Below are 26393 nucleotides of genomic sequence, written 5' to 3' on the forward strand. Positions count from 1 at the left end.
ATGGTATCCGTCCCGAGCGAACCACCGTACTACGAGGGGCCAAAGAAGGGCTCCAAGTTCTTGACCACCTTTGCGCGCCGCCTGCGCATTGGCAAGGGATCGAAGGGGAAGGCCGCCGGTGGCAACGGAGGCTCCGTGCTCGAGCCGGACTCTGAAGAGGAGTTGGTGATCCTGCGTCATGCCACCAGCCCGGACGATGCGCTCACCGGGGGCAGCTCCGGAGCCGAATCCTCCACGATGGTGCTGATGGTTCCGGTGAGCGGAACGGTGGCCGCCAGCGCCCCACCACCCTTCAAGCGTGCCAACTCGTTCCGCCAAAGCCTTAGCTTCCTGCTGAAGCGCAACCGACCGAAGCTGACCGAGCGATCCTGCACCAGCGATAGCGACGTGGTGCACGAGCTGGACGAGGATATGGCCAACGCAAGGGTCGGTGCGAGACGGCCCGTCCTAGATGCGTTCCTCCCCGAGCAGGTGCCGGCCAAACGGCACAGCACCGGAGACATCTTCAACGAAGACCTGGACGCCGACGTGCGCGCTGGGGCCCAATCGCTACGGGTTGCCGGAACCCGTCATCGGAGGGTTCATTCGGACTCTACGAGCTACGGACGGACGGGCGGGGCTGCGGGTGCCAAGGGAACGCCGGCGATAACGCTCAACGTGCCCATCATCAACCTTCCAAAGTGAGTTCTGTCGACAATTTACTCATGCTTTCTTCAAATTACAGCAACATTGTTAAGAGAACACGTTATAAGATCAGGCGGTTTACCATTATTCAAAACCGTTATTGTACGGACAGCACGTTCTAAGTATATTTCTTGGATTGAACACCAGGTTGAAAAGCACACATTATTTTTTTCAGGTACATTTTACCGAATTTAGTGATATTCTGTTATACTGTATTGGTAAAACTTTTACAATAACACAGAAGAAGCACTTCATAACGTTTTGTTGCTTCATTCGTATATTTGGGAGTTCGAAACACAACTTGGGATTCGAATCACAACTTGGGATTCGAATCTCTATGGCGACTAGTGACTCTTTTACCCACTCGTTCATTCTTTTGGGATTCGAATCCCAGTTAAGGTTTCAAATCACCTCGAAGGTTAATAAATCATTTTACACGTTTTAAATCACAAAAGAGTGACTTAAAGATTCGAATCATCGTTATGATTATTCACTCTGATTCAAATCTCTAAAAAGAGTTGTTATTCTCATCACTAGACCGTTGCCTTTGTGGCAAACTCATGTGAAAAGTGTTTGGTTGAACACAATTTCTTACACGTACTGCATTGAATATTTTTTGTGAAATTTTGTTGGTTTTTAAAACATTGCAAAACCATCGTCACTTGTTTGAATCATGGGTACGAAAATTAAAATCATCAAATTGTCCAGAACCAGAGCAGAAGGTGTGATCATTTAGGGAACATATCTACAAGTAAGCAAAAGTTCAAGAAACATTACAATTTTTTTTTTATTTTGTTGGAATCAATTTACTTTCACTGTGAAAACCAACAGTTATTCATCATTATTTGCACAGTGTACGATTTCGTGACTGTTGTTGAACTTATTAAGTACCTCGATATTTTTATCTTTGGTTAAATATTAACATACACGAAAATGTAATTTTGTTAAAACATGTTCGAGAGCCAACGATGCTTTCGATGATTAAGAGTTAGAGTTTTAGAGGTTCTGTACAATACTTTCTCATCAGCTTCTCATTTGAACCGCATAATGGGATATCTCTTGCATAAAGTATCCGGTTGCCTGACATTGATTGCGTCAGCACAGGAAAGGAAAGAGTGGGTCGTTCCAAAGCATACACTTGGTCATTCTTTCACTTGAAATCTACTTAAAGTTCATAACGGTTATAACCACATGGGCGGTTATCAGGTGGCACGTGGTAACCGAAATAATAAAACCGAACCAAAGTTGTGTCTACTCTTACGCCCACTTTTTCCCCGTTTCCCATTGTTTTTTTTGCGTTTACTCCCCGCTGTGCACACTTGCCAATTTGTTTTCGCCGTTCCATGTGTTCCCGTTGGCGACTGGGCGGCCTCAGTTGCGCCTGTATCTCTGGATGATAGTCGCGGAAACCGGTCGGGCGATAGAACGCACGACCCCGGCCCTGCGGGAAGGATTGTGTGTGTGCGTCTTTATCGCTTTGACCTTTACCTCAAGATCTTACATAGCAGCATCGCGCGTCATTAATCTTTCTTTCTATTCGCGCGGGGCTCGATGTGTGCGGCTTGATTTCCGTCGTTGAACGCATGCTTTTTCCCCTCTTTCTTTTTTGTTTTACTAGCTTAATTATTTTTGTGTAATGTTTTACATTACATACTGAAAAAATGTGTTGTTGTTGATATAAAAAATAAATCCCCTCGATGACATTTGCAAACGTGGTTTCAGACAACATTAAGCACTAATCACTACGCTGACCTAAATGCCAGGTGCTTGTTGTGTCTGTTATTTAAATGTAATTAAGCAACGACAAACGTGTCATTCGAAAATGGTTAATTTTTATTACTAGAAACCAGATTATGACACAGGTAGCGGCTAGCAACAGGAAAACCATTTTGTACAGGTTTAGTTTTTCGAACAACATTTGAGAGCATCAATTCCATCGAAAATAAGTACAAAAAAAACAAGTCAATTAGATTCACGACTGTAGTACACCCTAAATTCCTCCAGGAATGTTGATTATCGTAAACTGGGCTTAATCTTTCCCGATAGTTTACCTTTACCTATGCCCAACATTAGGACAGACCGGGAGAAATAGTCGTTCATTTTACGATAAACAAATCACGCCCGGTAGCATAAAAATAGACTCCCGATGAACTACCGGGCGCAAGTGTGGCCACCCTGAGGAGCATGCTTCAATGTGCTATTTACCATTTCCAACACCTTCCGGCGAGCCAACACGCTTCAGGTTGAGTACCCGAAATCAAAGGAAACTCCTACCACCAGAGGAGAGCGACCGCCATCCATCGTTACAGGTCAAGGTCGACCCCGGCAGCACCTTTTGCCCGCTCGGGGATTCGATTTTGGTGCAGCAGCAGTTTCTGTAACATTCACCACCCCACACCCACCCCCTTAACGAGGGTTAGCTTTTTCGTTTCGCTTTTCTTCTCTTCTACTTCTTCCATTAGCGTGCTCTAGTTATGCGCCCACACTTAGGACTCGCGTTCTGCTCGCGCTCCTTTCGCTTTTGCGCCAGTTTGCTGCACCCTTCCGGAGGTGGTCTGGGCACGTTCAAATAACCGTGCTGTCGTTCTGCCGGGCTGGCTGATGATTTACCACAGCGCCAATGCGGTGGGATGGGCCACCATTTAACCTCCCCGGGGGCTGCAGGGGTTATTCGTTCGAAACCAATCTAGTAAAATATGTATGGGCTTTCGAAGTTGAATCGATTCATCGAACATAATCGATGAACAACATTTTAAACAAACTCGGTTACATTCGACAACATTGAACTGCTCATCGTAGCTACATTATGCAATGATTTCTGTTTTTCGATATAAATAAATAACATTTGCAGGATGTCGGTATGTCGATAAGCAAACTGATGAATGATTTCGATGGGAATTTGCTAGTTTGGTGGACATTTTATCGTCGAACAGAACGATACCTATCGAGCAAACATATAAATCTCAACATCTTCTCTCCTAAACAGTGAAAGTTTTTGTTGTCAAATACAGTATCTCTATACATTCAGGGGTCGGCAAACATTTCCTAAGGAGGACCAGATGAACAAAAGAACCCGAAAGTGCGGGCTGGATACCTTAAACGATGATTGTATGTTTTCAAAATAGTACTGAACCCTTTTGAATGGAATATCATCTTTCTAAACAGTAAAGTTACATATAAGTTACATAGAATAAGATAACATAACATATTTAACATTTTATAGTTAAACATTTTCGTTGAATTTGTACTTTGTTAACATATAAATTTTGGTTTGTTGTACCCTGGTATTTATTTAATTAGTATTGATAATTTATTTTATTGTAGTTGCAACTAATCCTCGACTCAAATTAAATTCCAACATCTTGGTTTTACTGAAGTACTCCCAGCTCTGAGGAGTAGCTCAGCTTTGAGAAGTTTTCAATATTGTTAGCCAGCTTTCATGTCGTAATAGAGTTAAAAATTGTATTCTAGCTATTTTTTAGATGCAAAATTCTCCAGACTAGGATATTTGAGAACAATCAATAATCCAAATACGATAGAAAGAAATCTAACAACAAGGGTACTAAAAGGTCGCCTGGTATTGAACACCTCGTTCAGCAATTCCAATCTTCACTTTTGGGTAAACAAACAAGCGTGACATGGTGTAAAAGCCCGATAAGAATTGAGATGGGTTTTTCGTTTGTGGTACTAAAACTTTCGCATGGGTCAGATAAAATTAGTTGGCGGGCGGGGCTTTGCCGATCCCTGCTAATCCTGCATGGTTCTTTTTTCAAAAAGGTAAAGAAAAACCGCATCTCTCCAAAAAGCTGCTCGAGGTAGCACTGTTCCGTAGCTATCATAACTCTACCTTTCCCTTCATGAATCTTGCATCATGCCCAATTCGGATGTCGTCCAAGCAGGACAACACTAAACATCCGCATGATGAAGTGGTACCGTTGCTCATGTCTCATTCCTCGTTGCAAGGCAACCCGAAGACCCGAAAGTCAGCCAGCGCAACAACGGTGGTGTGTAACAAACGCATCGGTTCCGGTATTTCACATTTTCTTCCAACGGCTGGCATTGTAGAAGTGTTTTGTATTATTTTCGCGTTGTCCGTTGTATTTTTCCATCTTCCAGTAGCTAGCCGACAGTGTTGGGTTTGTCTACATTTCCATATCGAATATGTTCGGTAAAGGCTTTACAACCTACCGAAGAAAGCCTTCCGTTTTGTTGTTTGTGGCCATTTATGTCACTTGATGCCACTGGCCAGTGTGTGGTTGACTTGAAGATGGCCACTTTCTGTTGTCTTCCTAGCGAAACGTTTCGTTCTTAGTGGACAACAGGTATGGATTTTCCTATCAATCAAACCAGACGATCCATTGTTTGATGATACAGATTCCAAAGAATACTATGTAAAATGTATCTATTAATTGTGAAATACAGTTTATTTAAACGTCAACTGAGATACCGCGACGTATATATTGCGTAGATGATTATCTTCGACAGTCATCTATAATGCATTTATTATTTTTAGCCACATGTTCTTCTTGAGAGTCACAGCTTAAGAGTTGGTCATGGCCGTTTAAAATAGAAACTGGTGGTATTCTGTCGCCGGGAAAACTCTGTCACAGGAAAATCCCACGTGCGTGGTTGAGTGGCGTAAGCCAAGTACAGGGACATAGGAGGAAGTACTCTGAAATTTCTTTACAACAATTATAGCATAAATCTGGTAATCATTTGAAGACGAAAATGTATGCAATTTTCCTTTCACTGTTGCTTCGTTCTGAATAAAACTATAAAATGAAAAAAACAACTGCCCAAACCAAGGGTGGATTTAATTTGCATTAAGCTATGAAAAAAATCCCCGAATTATCTGTGGCCGTAACACATGGCAGAGCACCACAATCCGACGCGTATATCGCTCATACCGGTGGAAATTAGGTCAACGTGGCGCGATGGTGTGCGCACGAAGGTGGAAATGGCCATCTTAAGAGTGCCCCGCATCTTTCAGCTGTTTCGAGCGGCAAAAACCTGATCTGATCGGTTGGCAAAAAGGGTATTTTCCCCCCATACCAGAATCGGCGCAAATTTCCCTCGTCCTCGTTGTCTGCGCGGACCAGTTGTTGTTTCTCGTACCGGTTTAATGTTTTCACACCGCGCCCAAATCGAATGGCCAAATTTCCGCTTCCTGGCAAATCTACTTCGTTGGATGTATGGGTTTTACTAGAAACGGTATTATTCGATTACATTTTCCTGTTGTTCTTTGCTATTTGCTGCGAGGGGTTTTCGGTTTCTCTATCGCGTACAATTTACGAACGTGTCCACAGTACGTGGCCCGATGTTCTCTTTTTTTCCTGGCCGTGCAACGTGTATCTTTGGCGTGTAATTTAATGACTTCTTTTTGGACCACTGTCGCTCGGCAGCAAATGCCGTTACAACGCTACCGAACCGCGGAGTTTTGGGGCTCCGTTTTGAGGCAGTCGCTGAGTTGTATGATTTCGATTGCACCGTTAACATTTACACATTTTACAAGCAACCACTTATGTTTATAAAGGGTCTCATGGAGGTGTTGAGGTTCAATGGCGTTGTTCATGAGTTTAATGAAACAAAAATACCGTTTGTATAGTAATTCAGAAAGCCTTATTTACACTATGGCATTTCTTTTTTATCAACGTACTGCTCTTGTCGATCATCTGATCATCGAGGGTAGTGGTATGCGTTCATCATCATTCGAGACAATCACCCCACGTTCAACGCGATCCACGTTTTGTTCTCTTCTGCAGTTCGCGAATTTGTCGCGCCAGTAGTATGATAAACTTGGCCGTGTGCGTGCATGCCTGAACAACCCTGCACCCCAACCGTCGGCGGGGATGTTTTCCCCGGTCTTCTCGTCGGAAGCTACGGAACAACAACGCACTGGAAATTTGAGTGTGTTGCTTGTCGATGTAATGTTTTTTTTTTAAACGTAACTTTACATTGAAAGAAGAATGAAATGCATAAGCCCTATGTAACGACACATGAGAATGAGAATAACTTAGAGATAATAAGAGAACACAAAAGAGAAAGAGCGAAATGGTCGCAACGAAAAAAAAGGGGAACATATAGAGAGGCTTGGGGTACAATGCACCACCGATGATTGTACGATTTTGAATGGGAACCAGAAAAATATATTTTAATATGTAATTCACTGTAATTGCTGCTTTTTAAGCTCAATGCTAACAAACAATAAAAATAAAGTGTGGTTGAACCGATCACCTACGTCTACATTGAATCGTTGTATTTCGTCGAAAATAAAAGTATGATAGTTATAAAACATTATTAGGAAATTTTATTATTTTAATAAAATATTATCCGCGACAGCCGAGCGGTAGCGCCAGTTAGAAAATCGGCCCATGAGCGCCGGAGCTCACCACCTCGACGGCGTGGGTTCGAATCCCAACGAGAGGACTGACTATCCACGTACAACAGGGAAACAAGTCTCGTAAGCCCTTAACGGGCAGGCATGACCAAGAGGTCGTCACGCCAAGAAGAAGAAGAAGAAGTAAATGAGGCACCGGGCTAGATTTTCCTCTTCCTACTGGTTCACATTAAGCGCCTGAAGTTATGCAAAGCGCGAATCATGCATTCTTTTCGAATATTTGAACGCCGACGGTTCGCTGAATAGAACATAACGGTTTAATCTAATCATGCAGTTTAGCTTGAATGCCGGGTAATATACTTTTACATACATTTACATTTACATTTTTGAAAATTATATTACACAGGATTGACAGTAGGAAAGAATTAGTTTACTCGAAGAAATTAATCTGAAACAGCGGTACGCCCGTAGCGAGCGGACTGCTCTAGGTCTACTGAAAAAGGGATTTTGTTATACTTTTGTCAAATAATTGCATACATTTAGGTATATCCTCGCACAAGAGGTGTAGCCACGACTGAAAAAACGAAAGCCGAGACCTCATTTACTCTTTTTTAACAACGAATAATATTTTTAAATTTAATTTTCGCTACGGTTAGTCTTTTATCAAGCCGCCAGTCTTTGAACAAGCTTTTATAAAGCCGATGGAATGTTTGAATCACAAAACTTAATTAGTCGATTTACCGATGCTTCATGCATTTTCCGTGGAGTGCGTATTGCCCCACATTTCGCTTACATGCGCGAAAGGCGCGGGATCCGCCAAACCTGCCCCATCGCCGCGGAGAATGCACGGTGGAGCAGCCGCTGCTGGCGGCATACAACCACATCGGAAACTACGGCTACACTACCGTTTCTACCACCACAAGCGCGCCGGCCAGACAGATAGACACCGGGTGGCCATTATTCTGCCAGCCAGCAGTCTGCTGCCGACACAGGCCCGACCGGGATCGTACTCCATTGCCGTTCCGTCCGGGCGTCCGGTAAGGTTGGCTTTTCCTCGGTTCGGGTTTTTCACGTGCCGTGCGTGAATTCTGCGTCTCGGTGGAAAAGTGACGTACGATATCGGTGCATCCGTGGTGTCCGTCGTTGGTGTAAGCTAGCCTTGTTGTTTGCAATCGGGAGTGAACATTTTCATCATCGATCATAGGAAAAAAAGCTTACTTTGCAAAAGAAAATTCACCCACCCTTCGCCGAAGCATCAGCAATCAGTCCGCCGGGCAGTTCGTTTCGGTGGTGGAACCTGTTTTTCCTGTGCGTGTGTCGAGAGTGTGTTGGAGCTTTTTTCACCCCCCACCCCTTCGGACTGTTTGCCTACGGAGTGTCGGGTCGAAAGTACAGCACGATCGTCGCGGATCTGCTCTAGATTAAACGCTTGTTCGCTAGTGATAAACTCGTGACTTTTTTCCGGCGGCCTGTGTATGATTATTTGCGCGTTAAGGTTCCCAACCGTCATTTCCATTTGAACTCTCTGTCTGGTAGTGCGAAGGCATTCCTTGGTCGCAATCCATCAGCCGCTTTGAACTCATGATGATCGTACGCAATAAACATCGGAGTGGTTGAGATCAATGTTTGCCCCCGACCCAACAACCCCGACCCCGAGGGAAGCGGTGGTCGTATGTGCCAAAGTATGGAGGTCGTGTATGTGCGCACATACAACTGATGCCCGATAAGAATAAACAAAAGCCTGCCAGCTTCATCCCAACCACAGGGGGTTGGGTTATGCAAAAATGGAAACAAAACAACTGCCCAAGGAACACACACACATACAGACACACATCATCTTTCAGAACATCAGCATGACATAAGCCGCTGCCGGGATCGATTTTCCCTCATTTCTATTAAGGGTGTTTTTTTCCTTCTACTTTTGCCGGGTTTTCCGTTCGTACGTTCATTAAATGAATGTTGAAAATAGCGTAATAATCGTTGATGCACCGACCTCACCAGAGTGGATGCCTTTTAGCTGCACCGGCAGGTGTCAGATCGGATACAAAACGCGGCATCAGCAACTCTACAGCTCCCTCTTCCTTTCGAACGTCATCCCACCCCTTGGCTAACCACCTTTGCTCTGCAGTGTGTTGCATTTTGCAGTGAACCGGAGCGTGTGCGGCATCGGTACACGTGCTTCCGGCAATTTCCGGTCGATCGATTGTGTCACCCTTTCAATGGAAACCCAATGCTGTCAATAGGATGGATTTAATATAAATTTATTTTAAAAAAACTGAAACTAAAATTGTACACGTGCTTCAAAATTGTATAATTATATATAACCTAATGCATGATCAGCTACGATAAGTTGGAAAAGGAAAATTCATCAACCAATTTTCTAATTGATTTCTTCTGAATTCTGAACGAACCTCCTTCTTTCGGCCAGCAAACATGTTAAGCTTGTGTGCGCATTTACTTTACCATCGAAAAGTGCTCGGAAAACCTTTCTAAGTTGGGATGCATTGCGTCACCTGATCGGAAGCGACAGGAATTGTGCAAAGTTGCTGTAATACTTTTTTCCGCTTCCTCTTGGAGGTTTCTGGGTGGCCACTGGGAAATGCGCCCGTTCCATAACCATCACCCGCCCGAGGAATGCATTTCCCTTCGAGGGCTTTCCCGCCTGAACCATGGCTGCCAAGGTGGCAATAGCTGCTCCCAACCATCACCAACACCATCGATCCACTGTCGATTAAAACCCAGCTAGAGGATACGCAACACCCCCTTGTGGCGAGTGAACGAGGAAAAAGCTTCCCACTAACATGGGAAATGATTTCAACTCGTTTTCTTTTTCCCCATTTCCCCCATTCCCTTTTAAGGTGCCTCAGTCGACCAAAACGCAATCCGCCCGCGGTCATCGGCACCATATACATATTGACGCCAGTACGTCGGGCAGGCCGGAGCCTATTGGCTAGTAGTTGCGATTAAAAAAGTAGTTGCCAGGAAAAAAAGACGGCATCAGCCGATGGAAGTACGCAAAATCGACTTCCGGCCCCATGGGCGCATGGGAAGAGGTTATCGCTCACAGGGCGACGTGCGGTCGAGAATGGCCGTTGCATTGGACGTGTGTGCAACCCTATGATAACCGCAACTGTACAGTATTTTGTCCTCTCGCTGGTCCTGCGATCCTATTCTCATCCACACTGATGTAAACAAACGTGCCAAGTGTTTGGACGAGTTTTAGCCAGGATGGTTAGATGGATCCCTTGTCCGCACAGACTTTCAATAAAGCTCGTCTACAGTTCATAGCGTACTAGCTTCATACTACCTTCTAGTCGGGCGCCACCTGATCCAAGTACAAGCCATTGTAGGAGCTAGTGTTCACATGAGCAAGACATTCTGTCGAGTCGATTAAAACACTACCACTACCGGACCGGCCATTTTGACTGGTTTGGTACCTTCCTAATGCAATATATTTTTAAAGGTGAAACGTTTGTATTGAAGTTGATGCATGACTTTTACATATTTATTCAAAATTATTTATTTGTTTATTCTTACCAGTCACTCTGGGCTTCACAAGACGAAAAAAGATATACACACGCATTATATGAAACATATTACACCGTTTTCGAGCCCAGGTAAGCATCGTTCAACTGCTTCTGTATCACTGTTCAAACGTAAGTAAACATTTGACGTCCAAGTAAAATACTGTTGCCTATCTGTGCATGGTCCAAACGTAAATGAATAAAGTTCAATCGCAACGAAACATTTGATGCATCCAAGCGGATACGTTTACATGATAAAGGTTTAAATTCGTTTTGTTGATTTCATTTGCAAAGACCATTAGAATAAAAATAAATATAATTTATAACTAATTTATATTTGTATAATTCAGTCACATTAAAATTTTATGATAATCTGCATTCGGCGTAAAAAATTCTTGATCTTATTAAGAAGTCGTTTTACAGTTGTTGTAAGTTTTCGTGGATTTCGGGATGACATTTTTTCATTATTTTCGTCTGCCATGTTCGTCAATAACTCACTTGAATGATTAAAAAAGCTCTTTGTGCTCCGCGTCTAATTATTTACCATAAGATTTCCTACTCAATGATTGTTTTCCAACGATTGTAAAAAGCGATAATAGGACAAAAAACGAATCCGGGCAATATTAACGTGCACTGACACCGGAGGCATCAAATGTTTCGTTGCGTTTGAACTTTATTCACTTACGTTTGGACCATGCACAGATAGGCAACAGTATTTTACTTGGACGTCAAATGTTTACTTACGGTTGAACAGTGATACAGAAGCAGTTGAACGATGCTTACCTGGGATCGAAAACGGTGTATATGAAAACACTAGGCACATGAAAACGGGCTAGGTATATGAAAACGTAACTTGGTCAGGATATGAGGTATATCAATTTAATCTTTTAGTAACTTAACTATAACCCTCACATCAGCCGTCTTTCGACGATTTTCTACGGATTCGTTTCACCCATCGGTCTGTGGAAGGGTACCACCGAACCGGCCCAAACTCTACAATAGAAAGGACTAGGAAATGTTCATCCCTGTGAAGTCGAAAATAACAATTTTTTGTTGATATGCTTAATAAAATGCTTTCAGCAACACCACCGGGCCCAGTCGTTTTGACTGTTGCAATAATGCGAGTGTAAACTAAAATATTTAGAAAAATAAAACTTTATTGCTTATTGTATTATTCTATTATTATCTTTTGTAAGAATTGGCAGTGCATAATGAATGCTCACGAAGTGATAATAACATTTTTTATAAATTAATTCTTAGTTCATGCTCGCATGAAGCTCGAATGACTAAATGAAAAAGGAAAGGGACCAAAGAAGACATCAGTCATCCAAAACATAAATGAATGGTTGAAATTATGTAAACTGCGGGACGTAAGATATTCCATTCACCGAAGAGACACTGTGGCCAATGGTGTTATACAAAATTGCTTTCCAAACATTCCCTGAAAAATACAAACAAAATGGGATCTCGTGAGCTTATTTCTTCTCCCTGATAAAAGCTGTACCAGAGGGCTGCGTAGTGGCCGGAAGTGATGTGTCTACATGAACGCTGCCCGCAGCTCTACTAGACGATACGTGACGTCGGCATTTGCGCTAATGAATAGATAACCCATAAATATATTCCCGTAATTAAATAGCTATATTCGGGAAATCATTTGCGTTCCAATGTGTGTCTGTTGATGCTCTTCAAATGGCTGTAAACAGGTGCAGGCAAATTGGCACAAACCGTCCAGCCGAGTCCCACCTGCGGCAGGTGGATGAGAATGGTTGCAGGTGGGCTATCGGTTCAGCATCTGAGTAACGTTATCTCTGGAAGGACGCGCACGGTGTGATAAGAAGCGGAAATTGCTCGTGTTCCACTTCTGCTCGTGCGGCGTACCCCCAAGTATCTGGGCGTAATAATTATTATAATAGGGAAAAGGCGTAACATCAACACCGAGTGCGGGGTGGTAGAACACACTGCCGTACCAACACCGTAAGCCTGTCATATTACCACTCCTCCCTCCGGCCCGTTGTCGATGTGGCCATTATATGCCAGGGTTATCTGTCCATCATCTATACGTTTGCTCATCTGTTAGCTCTCCCAAGGTTTGACGGTATAGGCAGCCCGATGCCGGCAACAGGACGACGTCCTGCCGTCTATTTGCTCCCAGATGTCGGTTGGTTGACAGACAATGACAATGTTTGACACGCATATCATAATGGCAATGGCTCCACCGAAGGGCCGATGTGGACGGCATTTAGTTTATGACTCTCCTTTGGGGTCGTTGATGGTTCATATGGACTCGATCTGAGCCAAGTCGTCCGCCAGGTCCCCGTTGATGATGCAACTCAACTGGCGGTCAATTATTCAACGGATTCGTTTCATAATTCACACCGTAGTTATACGGTGCTAACCCGCAGTACCTTCGTCTGCTGTTCACAACAGGCCGACATTCCCCCGTTGGGATTAAAACCATGACGTACACGTGGTACCTCGCATTGACATTGAACATTTTCCTAGGGCAGAGGAAAAGAAACTATGGTCCAATTGGAAAAACCGTCAACAAGTGGCTCGACCGTCTCTCGGTGGCTATTCGTCAGTGATTTCTCTACACCCTTTCCCACCGATGCCATGTCACGACCCCATAAGCGTGCAAAGTTTTTCTCCGTTCCATAATCGTAAATATTCCTCCACTCAGGTGCTGTTGTTTCGTCTTCTCTCCCTCTATCGCGACCTGGTCGAAGAAGTTGCGAACGAGAATCCTGTCCGCTGGTGCCGGAACCGGGGGATGATCGATCGATGGACGTGTGGTGTACCGTTTCTCGCTTATCGTCGACAGCCAACGTTGACAGTTCAGTGTAAGGGACGCAGTGTACACGGGCCCGGGCACTAGATACACCGGCTGCAGTAGCAGTAATCTGGTAGTGCGTTCTAGTGCCGGAGGAAATGTGTGTTTCCATTTCGAAAGTACAACCTATACCAAGCGAGTGGAAATTGTTCGCGTAGGAGACTCGGGGTGTGAACTCTTCGTGCCACGCCGTTTCCGTGCCCCTGCTGTATGTACTCAGCTGGTGGCCGGCGGTAGTTGTCGGCAACTACGACGATCATGTTGTGCTTCGTGCAAGGTATCGCGAGTATGAATCACGGTAGTACCGGTTCTTCGATGGCACGTGGCACCAGCAAACTCGGTTCTTCCGAGGCATCCTCAACGTCGTCCGCGTCTTCATCCTCGCCGGCAGAGAAACGTCTGACTAAGGCACGCCGGCTGATGCTCCGGAAGTCCAGGTACCGAAAAGGAGGCAAAGATGATTTAAACTCCTGGATGTGTTGAAACATTGTTTGATATATTGATAAGAGAGTTAATGTCTTACCACTCTAAGCCATCGCTATAGAAATGGTCTGTAAGCTTGTGGGCATGTGTTTAAAATTGCTGGGTTTATTTCAATTAGAATAGTATCCGTTTTCTTAAATGGTTAAACATTCCCAAACGAAACGAATTCCTCAAGTATGTTGGATTACTCAAAAAGAACCGAATTATGGCGATAATTCGCCTCGCAACAAAAAATAAATTATACAGATTTTTGTATGTAAATTAAATGAAAAATATCTTTGCCAATTGAAAAACTTCAAAAAACTTGGAATCGATTTTTACTCATGTGTGTACAATTTTGTTTTGTAATTTGTTACACCAATAACATTAAGTATAATGTAACTATCTCGAACGGTAATGTTTAACTCTGAAGCTGCGCGAAACTGATATCATCACCATCTATTTGCAACTTGTTTGCAGATATTCCGGATTTCTTTCAACGCAGAACTCTAGGCCGGTCACTCGTTAATCTCTTGATTAATCGCGTGCGTAAAGTATGGTCCAAGGTGAAATTCACCAACCTACACTTTTTTTCTATAATCCCACAGTTTCCATGGCATGCAAATTTCGCTTTCGCTTTCGTCATTCGTGTAATGTGAGACTAGCATACTCCTCGGAAAACGTGTGCCGACCGTGTCCAGTCGCTAGTCAAATATAGGTACAGCCGGCGTGCGGACACACGGTCATACAAACCGACGATGGACCACCGTGAACCATAAAGACTCTGACCGATCCCATCCCCAAACACCCTGCGCTCGATTTTGCGCTTTTTTCCGAAACGATTTTCTTTCGCCGCTCTTTCAGCTGTCACCTGCGAGTGGTGTCTGTCATGGCGCGTTCTAGTTACACTCCGAGGGTGAGGGGTACACGTGGTGGGGAAAGCCGGCCCCATGGGGCCAACAGTTCCCTAATCCTATTACGCCGTGGTGCGCCACTGCAGCACCCGGTTGCACCTCGTGCACGTGCGTTTCGCGAGGAAAAACTAGAAGTTATTTTTAAAAGAAGAAACCCGTTTGCATCACGATGCGTAATAATAATCATCGTATGGCACATGTGGACGTGTCGATCGATTGGGGACTTTTCGTCTTCGGTCGGCTGCGTCGGGTTTGGCAACGTGGAGAAGTTTCCCGTTTGGACAGTTCATTGCCGCGGCCTGGTTTGAAGTCGGTCTAGGTTACTACTACCAAATGGCTGAAGCTTAAATATTCTTCACAGCAACTCCAGAAGCGGAATGGGGTAAAGGCACGGAATAAAATTACATCATTTGCATGCCTGTATATTTTTTTTCTCCCTTTTTTTCTTTTTCATTTTCTCTTTCGTTTTGCTACTATTTACCCATAGCCGTGGAAAAGTGTTTGCTCGAAAGCTACTTCTCAACACGACGGCATGCTGGTAAGCGATAGTAGAACATTTTGAACGGCGTTCTCCGTCAGCCTACCATTTGCCAATAATGTAAACCATTCGCTCGTGCCATTTTATTCACACGCATTTTGTTTGGTAGGTTTCAAGGGTATACATTAATACCATAAACTTTACCCCGGCAAACAGCTTTCTGATTAATTGTTATTTTTTTCCCCCAGCCTTATCAAATACCGAATTTTGCTGATGTATTTCCTTTCCATTTTCCACACTTCTCTCGACAGGTCTGCCAACAGCGTTGGACTAGGGACGCGACCGTTGCCGCTGTCTTCCACGATAGAGCCCCTCAGCAGCGTGGATACCCCCGGGCAACCGGAGGGTGCGGCCCATCCGAATGCCCTCTCCCGCAGCCCTAGTCATACGACCTCCAAAAGCGATCCCAAGTAAGTGAGACATAGCGTTCCGTGTGGATTACCTGGCCCCGCTGGCGAAAGTAGACGGCAGACACCAATTTAGGGGCACATCTGGGTTGAGTCATTGCGGTGTCTCGTTTTGAGTCTTATCTTGTTGGCATTTGATTTTGGGAGGGTGAATCATACATTTTGATAACCATCTGGCGCAACGACTGTGATCTAGGATGACTAATATTGCGGCCACCTGTGTAGAAAGACAAACGATTAAAAGTAGCTTCGTGGTTGCATTGGGCATGCAAAGTCTCTAGCTTCTTCAGCAGGGATTTCCAATCCTCCACATTGGATAGATTGTCTAGAATGATTCAAAATGTTACCAACCGTATGATTATTATCGACACAACATGTGACGACGACTGACCAAACTGAATCTCTTTGACATCACTGTCGTCCTAATTTAAACACAAATAAGACGCGTTATTACCGTTGAAATAATACATATTCCAAGCCGCTATGTCTCACGACGCCATAACAATTTTCTCGAGGCACGAGGACAGCTTCATTAGCGCTCTTCAAACATCGCTCAGTATTTTCTGTCGTTATCACACGCATGTCGGAAACGGCTTTTGTTATCAGTCAAAATGTCTCCACTGCTTTTGTCTGCATACTCCCCCCCACAGCCATCACAGGCTTAGGGCAACAGGTGTTCGACCCAGTTACTACGCACCTGGGGCTGATGTTTGATGCTAATCACTTTCCAGGCCCACCGGAAGGATAGATTATCATTATCTGTTTTGCTGAAACCGGTTACCGTCTGTTTAACACCGGAAATCCATTGGAGAAAACGGAACCCGTGAAAAAATGGCCACTCTTATCGATTGTGCTGGCGTAGCAAAGCACGCCAAACGAAGCACGAGATCCGCTTGGGCTACGTCAGTTGTCTCAGTGGTCGGTCCCGTGCACATCGAACAATTGCCGGACGCACGGAACTCGTGACATTCGTGAACGATTGCAATATCATCGCATTTTACAATGCCGTCTTAATAGTGCCACAAATAGCATTGTCGATTCGACCCCGATAGGATCGATGAAGAGAACACTCCTTTAAGGCTAAGATAGGCGAGAAATAAAAATGGTCCATAGAGTTTCCACAGCGCAGCACAAAAAATGGGACCAAGCGATTAGCGCAAAAGCACACCTTTTTTTTGGCAAACCCCCTCGTGTTGTTGCTTATCGGGTGTATCGGACAGATTACGCCGTGGGGTAGAAATAAAACACTTCCGCCTGGTTCATCGGAGGTTGATCGGGCGGGTGAAAACAAAATGAGTTTGCAAAATTTAACTTCACCAAAAAAGGGATAGTGACTTTCAGTTTTGCTTCTGGGGGTGACAATCAGTTTTTGAAAAATATAAAAACCTGGATTAGAAATGTTATGTGTGTGACTGTCCATACATCATGAAGGTTACACGTGTGGGGGATCGAAGAACGGCATAGGATGCATAAAGAGCTGTGCTCCGTTTTTTCAGTAGACCAACAGCCTAACATCGCATTGGGAATTTGGCCAAGATGAGCCCTATGAGAACTTCCATTGGCGTCCATCGAAGCATGAAACGGTACGTGCGATAATGCTGCTCTCCTCGCACGATAAGATAATCCTTATCGAACGCAAGAAGAAATTCGAACTGCGGAGGCCTAGGGCCGTTGCTTGCACCCCTCCCCATCCGATAGCGATAGGAATCGGCACCCATTTCTTACCAGATCATCGTACCGAACCGGCGCAGCTTTCGAAGCTGACGCTGTCAGTTGTCGAGTAGCATTAGGTGCGTTCGGAGGCTCCGATCGTTTCTCTATTTGATTCATTTGTACAATTTGTACAGTTGTTGTTTCAAGATCGTTGTGTTGCTACCTCTCTGTTTTGCCTCGAAAGTACCTGCTCTGTACCGTTTGCCGGGTTGTGGTGACGTGCACGCAGCCGGTGAAGATACTCTACCCGTCAGATGTTGTTTTACCACTGGAACACAAACCAACCGCAAGGAACAAGAGTGAAAGGGATTGTGCGTGGCATCTCGAACCCTTCTCTGGATGAAACAGTTTGTCCATGGGTTTCAAATCAACCGGATGATCCGAACGTTTGAACGATCGAGTAACGTACGCCTTCCATTTAAAGCTGCTGTATCGCGATCTCCGATGCGTCAAGCGTGAGAAGTTCGTTCCGTAGTCGTGCCGGTTTCTGTGAGTTTCTCGAAACATTTCCGAATAACGAAGGCACGAGGAAACTAATTGTTGGCGGCGCTTGTATTTACACCGAAATGCGTGTAGCCTTTGCGAGATGGTGACTAGGTGCGCTGATGCAACCGCGCAGTGTTCCGTTGCCAGCGACATGAACTGAACCGTAGTACAGCGAACGGAGGTGATAGAATATCTATTATACACAGCGGCTCGGTACGCTAGTTTTATCTTGTTCCATTGCGTCTGCGTCTGGCGGACAGCCCGTCTACACACGGCTTAGTGCGTTATCAGTGAACTTCAGTTCATTTTCTTTTCCTCCGCACAGCATAACAGTTGGAACAGCATAACATACCCTCGTGCTCGAAGTTAGCTGAAGTAAACGAATAAACAGTTAGTTTTATGACACAAAGAACTTACCACCGTCAAACGCGTCGATGAAAGTTGTACAGCCCTGCCTCGTTCTTCTCAATGTGCACTGCGCGAACGTCAATACACGGGATTGAAACACACAGATGCTGAATGCCTGCTTTGATGATCGTGGATTGTCGTGTGTATGCTGCCGTACGTTTGTTGATGTTCTGCTCCCATTCTGCTCGTGTGCTCCGTGCATTTGTTGATTGAAACGGAATCCGGACGGGCGCAAAGGCAGGCACTTTGTTGTGAAAGTGATCGCACCGGGCCAAGTAAAGACGGGCGGAGTGAAATTGACATTTCTCATCAGACAGAATAGATCGATCGTCGTCGAGGCCGTTTGGTTCTTATCGGAACCGGGGTGTTTACAACGCACAGGCCAAACCGTACGTGAATGTGAAAGACGCGACAGTTTGAAGTCGTTCTGTGTTCTTGTAAAGAAGTTGCGTTTCGTAGTTACGTTAGTTGTGTTTGGCATTTGCCCCGTGGTTTGAGACGTGATCTCGTGTGGTTTGTGACGATGCAAACCACATAAAGCCACAGTTTAGAACATTCCGAGCGGGCACGACCGAAATCAACAGAGGCATATTATCTGGCAGCAACCACGAGAACGCGAAAACAAACAACGGCAACGAGATGCCTCTAACACCAGCGTACTCTACACCGAACATCGTCTCAGGACCGGCGGACGATTCGGACGATGGGGTGGTGCGCATGCGGAAGCACAGTGCACTCTATCGGTAGGTGATCTTAGGGGTGCCTCTAGGACGGGTTTCCCAGAGGTTCGACGTTTGCCCAACAAATGCAACGGACCGGGGTTGGGTTGTATTAACTTATTAATTGGACACTCGAATACATTCCACTTGTTTTCAACCGGTTCGCTTTTACACACTACGAGTCATGTCAAAAGTTCAGTTAACCTTTAAGCTAGGTTTGAGTATAGGGAATTTGAATGGGACAATTCGTCTTATATTCAAATAAACGAAAAGTGAAGCGGAGAAAATTAGAAGAGAGGTTTAGAACCAGCATGAATATATTTTGAAATTAAGTGTTCAAAAAGCAGAAACAATATTGAAACGTTTGTTCAAAAACTGTGTAGAAACTGAATTGGGCATGATGTTAAAGAAATAATAGATGTTCATTCGAGATGACAATAAAAAAAACTAAAACTAAAACTATAAAGATTCGGACTAACAAACTAAAACTATAAAGATTCGGTTAAACTATCCATTGGCAGAAAAACTGCAATCTTATTTAAGAATTTAAAAAAATAAATTGATGGTATATACTCCCAGGATGATTAAAGTAACCTCTGGGCAAAAACAGATTTAAACAATTTACTCTATGATCGAAGGTCGTTGTAATAGGCCATCCATATTCAACACACATGTCAATCATGCGAAAAGGAAATAGATTTATTCGATATTGGCGGCGAAAGAAAAAAAACAATCAGTAATTAACTAGTCTCGGTGCTTGGTCGTTTGATTAAGAAAAGTTAGAAGTTGCCTAGCACACGGCCCCACGAAACAATTTAAAGTGCACCATCGCGGGTCAACACACAATCGCTGGCAAGCAATCAATCATGCCTCCACTCGTGAGCAGAGGCAAAAGAGGTGAATAAAGAAGGTGTGTTCCGTTGGCAAAGCACAATCCGGCGCCCACCGGACGACCTCGATTGTCACGTAGTATCGGCACAAACCGGGGGAATTTCAGATCCTTGAAATTAGCAGCCAAGGCAGTCTGACTCATCGTTGTATGTGTTAATATGTTTGCTAGTAGTACAGCAAACGTTAACTACCAAATTTTCGCAATTATATTGGCCATCGGATTTTAATGTGTCTCTAAAGGTAGTATTTTTTAACAATGTATTAATCAAATGTAAAACTGCAATAATCTAATTAGATGGACATTAACTAGTGGCGACACGCCAGAGACATGGAATCGTCAACTTAAGGTTTTGATGGGTTTAGTAGCGAATTAGTTTGAACCCCGTTTTAAGACACAAACAGTGAGTTTTTCCAAAACTTTCAAACAGGTGCATGATATGATACTTTATTGATCCCTTGGCTTATCGCAAGTTTGTGCTATCAAATCTCAATTGCTTTTATGGTGCAGAGAGGCATTCGTTCCTGCCCTCAGTTACTCAGTTACTGGCTCTTTAGCCTCTTCAAATAAGCATCTAATGATGTCATAAATGTTACCGAATAGACTTTAACGGCTACAGCAACGAAAGGTATTTGTTTAATACAGGATTCCAAGAACTGATTGCACCATTACCGGATGGTTTTGATACAAAAATCTTGAAAGGGGTTACCGGAACCGGCTCTCGATCACCCAACAGTGGTAACAGCTGCGCTTGTTATCGGTCACACTACATTAATGGGTGTTGACGGCGGCTAAAATAAGTACGCTACCCCACGTACATTCTGCTGGTAAATATTTATGACACATTACACGGGGTTTAGCAGCGGTTTGTTCTGTTTGCGGCGTTTGTGTTCGGTGCACTTTTCTTCCCAATGGTGCCTCTCTCTTCGCAAAGAGGACCAAAGGACCATTCGGGTGGAATATCGTCAACAACAGCAATAATCAGCATGTTAGTACGGTGGCACGCAAACAGCCGAAAGCACACCTAGTCTCGACCGGGACATGGCTTGGATGTAGAAGAGGTGTACTAATCAAATGCAAATCGAATGCAAATTGAATTAGTTCATCTAGTGGGAAAGGGAAGAGGAGTAGATAGTTAGTTCTTGTACTAGGTAGGGTGCAATTGGGGAGCAGCGAACAGCTGTTCTTGATTGGCGTAAGGTTACATCTATGATATATACCGTACAAGACCTGATACCGCACCGAGTGCATCAATTCTCACTTATAAATAATTCATACCTCACTTGTGCAGAAACAATTGCACCCAGAGCAATTGATTTAGGAGCGAATCTTGGGGGAAAATAAATTGCAAACCCTGCCCCGTGCATAGTGCATCTGCTGCGCCGTGGTGCAATGCAACCGAAGAAACCGATCGTTTGCCCCCTCGATTGATCTTGACCTTCGATTTAGCGAGCGAGGACACGATAAGTCAACTATAAGTGAAGTTTCCAATTGTTTCCCTGCATTAATGACCTTTCTTTCATTCGCCCTCCCCCGCCTGTTTGCAGATCCCTCAAGTCGCTATCGCCGTCGGCCCGATCGTCGGCCACCATCCGCAGCTCTAGTCCACATCCGCTGAAGTCGTTCAGCAGTACGCGCGACACGGTCGATAAGCTCGAAAAGTCCGAGAAACACCACAAGAAGAAGGAGGGCGGCATGTCATGGGAGCAGAAAAAGTTTGCCCAACACTTTGCCCAGGTGCCGGACGAGGAGGCGGTGCTAGATTGTAAGTGAAATGAGCACGAGGTGCGGAAGTAACAGACCTATTATAATGCTAGAACGATTTGGTTTTTTTTTCGCGGTAGACTTTTCCTGTGCTCTGGTCGGTGATATTCTGCTCCAGGGATATCTGTACATTACGCAGAACTACTTCGCCTTCTACTCGAATGTGTTCGGCTACGTGACGAAGGTAATTGAGGTGCTAAATCGAACGGTGCGGTTTTAAACTGATCATCTTTATCGAACTTCCGTTTTCAGCTTCTCATCCCAACCGTCTCAGTGTTGGATATATCGCGCGAAAAAACGGCCTACATGTTCCCGAATGCGGTCGGCGTAAAGACACGCGATGACCGGCACGTGTTCGGTAGCTTCCTGAGCCGGGAGGCTGCCTACTACCTGATGTGTAGCGTGTGGGAGCGCGCGACCTCGCCGCAAAACGGAGATTCGTTCAGCACGATCCAGCACAGTCGGTTGGCGCCGTTGCACGCGGAGGGTTCGGAAGGCTCGCTGGACGAGGACAGTAGCTGCTACGATGGCAACGAGAGCTCGTTCCATGGCAAGGACGAGATACCGGACATGCTGGATTCGGGCGACTCGAACGAGAAGCAGCTGAACGCCACGGAAGGTGGCGGCACCAACCAGTCCTCCGATGGTAGGTCCTCTCTCTTGCCTTCCTTCCAATCGCAAGAGAGTTATTAAAAATCGAGTATTCTCCCTCTTCCGCTCCAGATTCCGTTACACTGCAGAAGCAGAAGAAAATCAAAAAGGAACTGCTGCTCAAATCACCGGCGATAGTGAAAAGCCCCGCCATGCTGAAGGTGGCCGTCGCAGCCGGAGCCCTCGAGGGTATGAAGGGCGAAAAGTCTATTCCCATGCTGGCGGCTAGCCTCGCTGGAGAGCCCGGAACAACCCGGATCGTTGGGTCCTCCTACGGTGGTGACCATCCGCTGGCTGGTGGCCGCAGTGCTGGCGGCAGAAGTAAATTCGCCATGTTCAAGCAGAAACTCCGGCACATCCTTCCCTCCGATTTTGGTATTATACACATAGGATTAATATTAGCTTTCCTGCTGGCCCTATTTTCCTGCTTCCTGGCCTACAAGATACATGTGCTGCAGGCGCGCCTTGCCGCGCCCCGCATCCGATTGGTAAGGGATCACATCCACGGTACCCTTTCGTTTTCCAAGAGCGTATGATTGAATGCTTTTTGTTTTCTCTCGTCACTTCAGGGTGATGATACGGATTTCTATCTCGATGTGCTCCGGTGGCAAAAGCGGTTGCATAGCAAAAGCAAAGAGGAGGCCCAGATCGTACTCAACACCAACCTGGAGCAGATCATTCGGGTGCGCAAGAGCTTGGAAACGCTGTCGCTATTGATTCAAGATACACCCTCACCGTTGGACGGAAGCGGAGACTTCGGTCTGCTCGACGAGTCCGAACGAATCGGGTCCATGGCGATGGCCAGCAGCAGCATCCTGGAGGACAGTGGAGGCAGCGTTAAGCAGCAGTACTTCCACGAGGACGCCACATAACCAGCTTAACCCGGTGTACTACCAGCATGTTCCCTTCCTAGATAGCGGATTGCGCTTTTATGGGAAACTGTCAGCGTTAGGGAGCAGAACCGGAGAGAGAAACAGAGAGACAAATACTGAACGTGGATGGATGGGGATGGATAACGAAGTGGTAAAGTGATACGGTGGAGCGTGTGCCGGTGCAACGGTGCACCCGGCGCCAGTGCGCGCATGTGTGATTTTGTACATTTAACAAAAATTTCGTTGTTGACGGTAATTTATTATTTTTTTGTGTGAAGATTACTTTGATACCTAATTTAATGGAGCGGACTAGAAAACAGAAAACAGAAAACGAAACGAAACGTTTCGAAAAAGATTAAAAACAAGAAAAATAAGAAGAAATACAGTACGACATACAGTAAGAATAAGTTATACGGTTAAGAGTTCTTAAAGAAAAACAAAAACTGTCTTACATAAGCATACCGGTTATTTTGTTTATGCAGGAAAATGGGTTACACAAAACAATACACACGGACACACACGGGAATGGAATGTTCATCGTGAACATGCATTTAAGGCAATGAGGGTAATGGAACCGTATATTTATGCTTTGTTTTCCACTATATGACAAACTCCAATGGAAGATGGTTTAAGAGCGTTAGGCAGATAGGAAGTCCCTTTTTTAAACAGTTACAAAAAATGCCAAACAATTCATAACGTCGAACGAAAGCTAAGGAAACACCAACGCATCCAAGTAAAAGCATCCATCGTACGACACGTTAAACGGGCAGAATCCATCTGCTCCGGTCGTAGACACGCAAAGTAGTTCCTTGCCAGACCCTCAGCAGAAAACCCGTTAGTTAGCAGAGTAACGACGCAATGCGCAAATATTACTTTTTTACAATTGCCTTTTTTCCTGTGCCGATGATGAAAGTGCGATGGCGTGAGGGTTATAGCACGTTTAGTCAACCAACCAATCCATGCGGCAGCGTTTGCTTTTGCGCTAACCCCTTCAACAAATCCCGCCGCAAATAGACAAAATGTTTATACATATAAAACCTACCCACGCAGGACAGACAGACACAACCACACATAGTTACCTCGGAATAATGTTCGCCCCGTTTTTGCAAGAGCGTGACATAGGAGGATTTTTTTGAATCATTTACCTCGAGATATGGTACGCCGATTAGAAAATTTGATACAAACGAAGAACCAAACAAATGAACAAAAAACAAAAAACAAACAAACAAACAAAAATGCATCCTTGAAGAACACGGAAATGGATCGAGACAAGGATGGGGGTTTGTTCAACCATCGTAGAGAAACGTGAATTGTTCAGAGCTTAGGAAAATTTCATTTACTTGGTTGTAAACTCAGCAGTAACTGTGACCATATTTTTTTCATTCTACCCCTGAGCTATGGTCAATTTTGTAATATAAAACTATAATTTCCTTTAGCATCGCGATAAACCCTTAAATTGTGCGTGAAAGTTAGAAATAGAAGACACAGAAACAAATTAGGAAACACTACTCAATCCACGGCTCAGCCCGCAAAGAGCCTAATCGGTGCCATACTGATGGCGCTAGTGTGTCCCAAACACGTGTTCGAACGTGGATAAACGGCGCACAGCATATAGAAGGTTTAGGGCTTTCCGTTTTAAAAATTGTAACCTCACCAGGAAAAGTGTCAATCTTCTTAAAGCCCGGCTGCCGGATGAGTTTCACCCGAAGATTTGGTGCGCACGATTGAAATTGTTCTTATAAAGAACTGAAGTAAGTTTACATCATGGTCACGGTGCGCATCTGTGTTTGCGCATTTTAGGACCATAACTAGAAAAGAAGCTGCCCTTGATCATGCTCCAAGAGTGCTTTTATAAGTACTAGCCCCTTGTGGGGTCAAAGAACAAGTAAAAATTGTGGTCCCGATGACCGAACCGGCACAATACGGCGCACAATAACGATTCTGCATTTTGGTTCGGTTCGGTCGGACATTGCCTGCTCGTTTTGGGGGCCGAACAAAAGAAAAAAGAAGAAGAAGAAAAGGATATATAGAATGAGAAGAAGACCAAAGGCAAAAGAAGGGACTTAATTTCGTTGGAAGTGATCAAATCTAGTGATTTAGAGTGGTTTAAAAACAGGAACTAACAGGAATACACGAAAAACAAATGTGGAAAAAAAAAATACAACTGACTGTGATATGTATGCAAATACATGGAAGCAAGGAAGCAAGCGATCGTATATAGCGAAGCTAGAAAAAAACACTAACAAACAAGTCAGTCCCGCCTGAGGTCAATCCCGGTGTGGGGATGGTATGGCATAATCCTCTACGAACAGGAAACCAACGGAACGCCTAGGAAAAAAAGGGAAAAGCAATTAGTGAGGCATATAAAAATTACAGAATGCAATCTAGGGATCGAAAGTAGGCTTTAGGTATCTCGTTTTTTTTTACATCTATGTCCATTCGGGTACGGCTTTTCACGGTCACGTTTCCCGAAGCAGGTGTATTGTATAATTACCGATTGATTTAAGTACCTCCCTTCTGTTTCTCCCGACAAACACACACGCTTAATCCTGGAGATCCGTATCGGTTTTGTTAGTTTAGGAGGGTGATCCTTGCTTTTTTTCTATGTTGACGGTACGTCGTTATGCAGTAGGATTTAAAGACAAACGAACTAATAAAACCCGTAACATGAGCTAAACTAGCTTTTGGGCTTTTGATGAAAACATTTACAAACATTATCCGAAAAAAAGCGTTAAACACATGACCCATTTTGTTGCTTTAAGTATGTTGCACTTGGATTCAATCACGTGTTGGAATGATCAACAATCGGTTTCCAGTTAGATCGCTTGACCCATGGCGGCATCTTTCCATCACCAATCACATTAAATGTACATTTATAATGCTCGTTTTCAACATCAACGTTCGTGCACAATAAAAGTATCAACATAATATTACTTAAAATAACCCCATACGATCTTCTCTAGATCGCACGTGTCGCAACCTTTGCCACAGTTATTGGTAGTTGGAATGGCCCGTGTCGGTGAATGACAGACAATAAAAACTATGTTCAAATCTCGCTGTTGCGGCAGCATTTCCATCGCAAGTGATAAACAGCCCATTGATGATGGTGTCAACAAGACCACCATCGGAAGGCCCGCATGCTAATAATTGGCTCGACAATAGGTTCGTTTCACTTTTCATCATAAGAGAGTTTGC

The 26393-nt window shown here is 44.5% G+C and overlaps 1 protein-coding gene across 1 annotated transcript; it reads left to right on the top strand.

The window, feature by feature from the left end:
• Window positions 1–25872, top strand: LOC131261396 (uncharacterized). The gene is made up of 7 exons (XM_058263424.1): window positions 1–680; window positions 15541–15699; window positions 21459–21676; window positions 21756–21859; window positions 21928–22321; window positions 22399–22814; window positions 22896–25872. Exons 1-7 carry the CDS (start codon window positions 1–3, stop codon window positions 23196–23198), a joined length of 2274 nt encoding a protein of 757 aa, XP_058119407.1. The 3' UTR covers window positions 23199–25872.
• The last annotated feature ends 521 nt before the right edge of the window (window positions 25873–26393 follow it).

This window comes from Anopheles coustani, chromosome 3 (genome assembly GCF_943734705.1).
Source record: "Anopheles coustani chromosome 3, idAnoCousDA_361_x.2, whole genome shotgun sequence".
NCBI classification, from domain to species: domain Eukaryota; kingdom Metazoa; phylum Arthropoda; class Insecta; order Diptera; family Culicidae; genus Anopheles; species Anopheles coustani.

Bases quoted from the DNA above. Each gene is read 5' to 3' on its own strand.
- LOC131261396 (XM_058263424.1), top strand. From the start codon at position 1: ATGGTATCCGTCCCGAGCGAACCACCGTACTACGAGGGGCCAAAGAAG. The intron at 681-15,540 runs GTGAGTTCTGTC...TTCTCTCGACAG, and splicing joins CCCATCATCAACCTTCCAAA to GTCTGCCAACAGCGTTGGAC. The intron at 21,860-21,927 runs GTAATTGAGGTG...TTCCGTTTTCAG, and splicing joins TGTTCGGCTACGTGACGAAG to CTTCTCATCCCAACCGTCTC.